This window comes from Neophocaena asiaeorientalis, unplaced genomic scaffold (genome assembly GCF_003031525.2).
Source record: "Neophocaena asiaeorientalis asiaeorientalis breed wild unplaced genomic scaffold, Neophocaena_asiaeorientalis_V1.1 scaffold14, whole genome shotgun sequence".
Classification (NCBI taxonomy): Eukaryota; Metazoa; Chordata; class Mammalia; order Artiodactyla; family Phocoenidae; genus Neophocaena; species Neophocaena asiaeorientalis.
In genome coordinates this window covers 5691202-5695270 of record NW_020175192.1, presented here as the reverse complement: position 1 = coordinate 5695270, position 4069 = coordinate 5691202, and the positions used below count along the sequence as shown (strand labels likewise).

Sequence of the window (4069 nt, the reverse complement as noted above, 5' to 3'; positions counted from 1 at the left end):
CCCGTCTCACGCCGCCTCTGTCCCATCCGGTTAGAGTGCACTACGCCCAGGCACTCCCGACCCCAGGTCTTTCTTCCTCCCACTTGCCTGGGTGCCCTCCCCGGGAGGGAGGGGCTACGAAGAGAGCGCCAACGGCAGCCCTGGCTTCAGAACGCGCTTCTCCCGGCTCCTACCCCGCGGCGCCACCGCCAGAAACCCGTCCCAAGCGAAGTTACCCAAACTGAAGGAATAAGTTTTAACCCGGGCCTAGAGGCGGGGAGATGAGAGGGCAGGAGTTGGTCTCTGGCCTCACCCCCCTCTCCCTTCCCTTACCACTGTCTCCCACAGCTGGACGCCAAGAAGAGTCCTTTGGCGTTGCTGGCCCAGACTTGCTCGCAGATCGGCAAGCCGGACCCGCCGCCCTCGTCCAAGCTCAACTCGGTAGCGGCGGCCAACGGGCTGGGAGCGGAGAAGGACCCTGGCCGCTCGGCCTCGGGCGCCGCCTCCGCGTCTGCGGCGCTCAAGCAGCTGGGGGACTCCCCGGCCGAGGACAAGTCCAGCTTCAAGCCCTACTCCAAGGGCTCGGGAGGCGGCGACTCTCGCAAAGACAGCGGCTCCTCCTCCGTGTCCTCCACCTCCTCCTCCTCCTCCTTGTCCCCGGGAGACAAGGCGGGCTTCAGGGTCCCTAGCGCCGCCTGCACGCCCTTTCCCCCGCATGGAGCGCCGGTCTCGGCGTCGTCGTCCTCGTCCTCCCCCGGCGGCTCCCGGGGCGGCTCCCCGCACCACTCTGACTGCAAGACCGGCGGCGGGGGCGCCGGCGGGGAGCTGGACAAGAAAGACCAGGAGCCCAAGCCCAGCCCGGAGCCCGCGGCCGTGAGCCGAGGCAGCGGTGGGGAGCCGGGTGCGCATGGCGGCGCCGAGGCCGGCGCCTCCGGGCGCAAGTCGGAGCCGCCCTCCGCGCTGGTGGGGGCCGGCCACGTGGCGCCGGTGTCGCCCTACAAGCCGGGCCACTCGGTGTTCCCGCTGCCGCCCTCCAGCATCGGCTACCACGGCTCCATCGTGGGCGCCTACGCCGGCTACCCGTCTCAGTTCGTGCCTGGCCTGGATCCGAGCAAGTCTGGCCTCGTGGGAGGCCAGCTGTCGGGGGGCCTGGGCCTGCCCCCGGGCAAGCCCCCCAGCTCCAGCCCGCTCACCGGGGCCTCCCCGCCGTCCTTCCTGCAGGGATTATGCCGCGACCCCTACTGCCTGGGAGGTTACCACGGCGCCTCGCACCTCGGCGGCTCCAGCTGCTCCACCTGCAGCGCGCACGACCCAGCTGCGCCTGGCCTGAAGGCGGGGGGCTACCCGCTGGTGTACCCCGGGCACCCGCTGCAGCCCACCGCGCTCTCGTCCAGCGCCGCCCAGGCCGCGCTCCCCGGCCACCCGCTGTACACCTACGGCTTCATGCTGCAGAACGAACCGCTGCCGCACAGCTGCAACTGGGTGGCGGCCAGCGGGCCGTGCGACAAGCGCTTCGCCACCTCGGAGGAGCTGCTCAGCCACCTACGGACTCACACGGCCCTGCCCGGCGCCGAGAAACTTCTGGCCGCCTATCCGGGGGCCTCGGGCCTGGGCAGTGCCGCCGCGGCCGCTGCGGCCGCCGCCTCCTGCCATCTGCACCTCCCCCCGCCGACCGCCCCTGGCAGCCCGGGGTCGCTGTCCTTGCGGAGTCCACACACTTTGGGCCTAAGCAGGTACCACCCTTACGGCAAGAGCCACTTATCCACAGCCGGGGGCCTGGCCGTGCCGTCCCTCCCCACAGCCGGACCCTACTACTCACCATACGCGCTGTACGGACAGAGACTGGCCTCAGCCTCCGCGCTCGGATACCAGTAACTACAGCCCTGCTTCCCTCCCCAACCTCCTCTCCTCCCCGCCGCCGCCTCCCTTCCCCACCCGCCTCCGCTGCCTCCTCCACCACTGCTTGTCCCTGCCGGACCCCCGCCCAGACCCCCCCCCCACCGGACGGGGTATTTATTTACTGTAATGTTAGCTTACAAGCTGGGAATATAAGTGCATTAACGGCCCACATGAGTCAATGGTATGCAAAGAGTCTGTTCCCCCCCAAATAATATTAATCACACAGGTAACTACATGTCCCCAGTCCCTCTTCCTTTCTCTTCCACTTTTTTCTTTTACTTAGATGTAAGTTTCCGATTTTTTTTTCCCTTTTGCGCCTTTTTTTTTTTTTGATTGGTTTGGTTTTATGGGGAGGAGGGGGAGTTGGGGGTTCTTTTTGTTTTCCCTTCCTGGGGAGTTTCTTGCATGCTTCTTAACTGTTCAAACTACACTTCCTCCTTCTCTTCTCCCCTCCTTTCCCCTTCATTCCTTCTTGTTTCCATCCATTTGAGGTTCTGTTTTTTTCCTTTGTATGAGTAACAGAGAGGAGGTATTTTTTGTAAGGCATTTGGGGGTGCAGGGAGCGGCCTTGGGAGCTAGAGGTCTTGCCCTCTTATGGACCTGGAACTTTGCTCTGTGACCCCTGACCTGCCACTCTCTCTCCCTAGGCTCCTTGGTCTGTGCCCTGGCCCCCCAAATTAGAGCCTTGCTCCCCGATCTTGCTCTGAGCACAGGTCAGTGGCCGGAGAGGCGCCTCCAACAGAGCCTTTCTCCTCCCAGACTCTTCCAGGCCCCAGACCCCGGGTGGTCACACTGCCTGATGGTGAGGGGCCCCGCAGGGCTCACTTCACTGAAGTAAAAGTTCTAGAAGGCCCTGCTGGCATGGAACTTTGCTCTTTATAGTTTGCAAAGTGCTTTTATAGTCATTGTTTTTCTCTGGCTATTGTGGCTGTGGTCCCTGTCCTGGTGATGGGTGCTGGGTGGGTGATTCTTGCTAGATCCTTCCAAAGCAGACCAGTGGTAGTATCAGCTGACAGCACAGCCTTTTTAGCACCATTGGGGGAGTTAGGGAGCACACGGATCACAGCAACCCCGGTGGCCCCCTCCCAGGCCTGACCCTAGAGTCCCCAAAGTTGGCTGTGGGCTCCCTCAGTTACTGGGATTGAAGGCTCGGCCCCGGGGTCTTCACCCAACACCCTCCCTCCCTCCCTCCCGGCCTTATGCAGCTGCGCAAGGGCTGCGGGGCCTGTTTGGGATGAATAGAGCTCTCCCTTGGTAAGACTTATTTTGTTAATAAATGGAGTACTTGGCTATATTCACACCGTGGTGTGTTTCTCTCTTGCCTGCCCCACTGACCCACTTCCAGACGCCTAAGCAGATGCCCTTCTTTTGTTCTTGTTTAAAACACCTTATGGTTTCCTTCTCAGATTTCCGTTCAAGGACGAGTTTAATGCCTTTCCTCAAGAAAGCAGGGGAGAAGAAAACAAAACTTCTGCCAACGCATTACAAATAACATAAAACGGCCCCTTTTTTTCCAACTTGGTTATTTAGCTCCCAGCCTCACTTCGAAGGCCTTGCCATTTCCTGGGGACAGGGTGGAGGGAGTGTGTAAATGTGGATTTTCCTCTGGGCCTAGATTCGAGGTCCAGGGGCCGAGAAGGGAACCAGGCAGGCCCCAAGACCAAGAGACTCGGCAGCGCCGCCCCGGAGCCCTGCGGGCGAGCAAAGACGACGTGCCTCTGGCGCCACCAGGTGGCGGGAAGGCGAACGACTGTCGTCAGCCCCGACCGCGCCATCCGCGCTTCGCACTCCAAATGGGGAGGATTTCCTCTCCCTGACGGTGCCTTTTATACACCTTGAAGCTGAAGGGTAAATGCACCTGTCGAGAAGAGTGCTTCTCAAGGCTTGGGGACTCCCCAAGGCCAGCTCTGGATTGTGGACCCCAGTCGTCTGCGCCCCCAGAGACTTATCTGAGCGGGGTTTGGGTTTTGTGGAGAAGGCGCGGCGATTACTCGGGACCTGGAAGCCACACTCGGTGCCCGTTTTCTTGAGCTCGCACGATTGACACCGGCTTCTGCATCCTCGGGCAGGCCAGAGTCGGGGTGCCGTTTATCGAGATGGTGGGAGAGGGCCGGGGCACCTCCCCACGGCCCGGGGAGTCCGAAGGCCGGAGGAGAGGGCCGTGCGGGCCCGGGGCCTGTGCGTCCTCCCC

General features: G+C 62.4%; 1 protein-coding gene across 1 annotated transcript in view; it reads left to right on the top strand.

Moving 5' to 3' along the window:
- ZNF703 (zinc finger protein 703) overlaps positions 1-2190 on the top strand; it is a 19658-nt gene extending 17468 nt beyond the window's left edge. The window contains exon 4 of the mRNA XM_024764987.1: positions 328-2190. Within this exon, the coding sequence (XP_024620755.1) occupies positions 328-1854 (1527 nt within the window). The 3' untranslated portion in view covers positions 1855-2190. The remainder of the gene's footprint in view (positions 1-327) is intronic.
- Positions 2191-4069: the final 1879 nt, after the last annotated feature.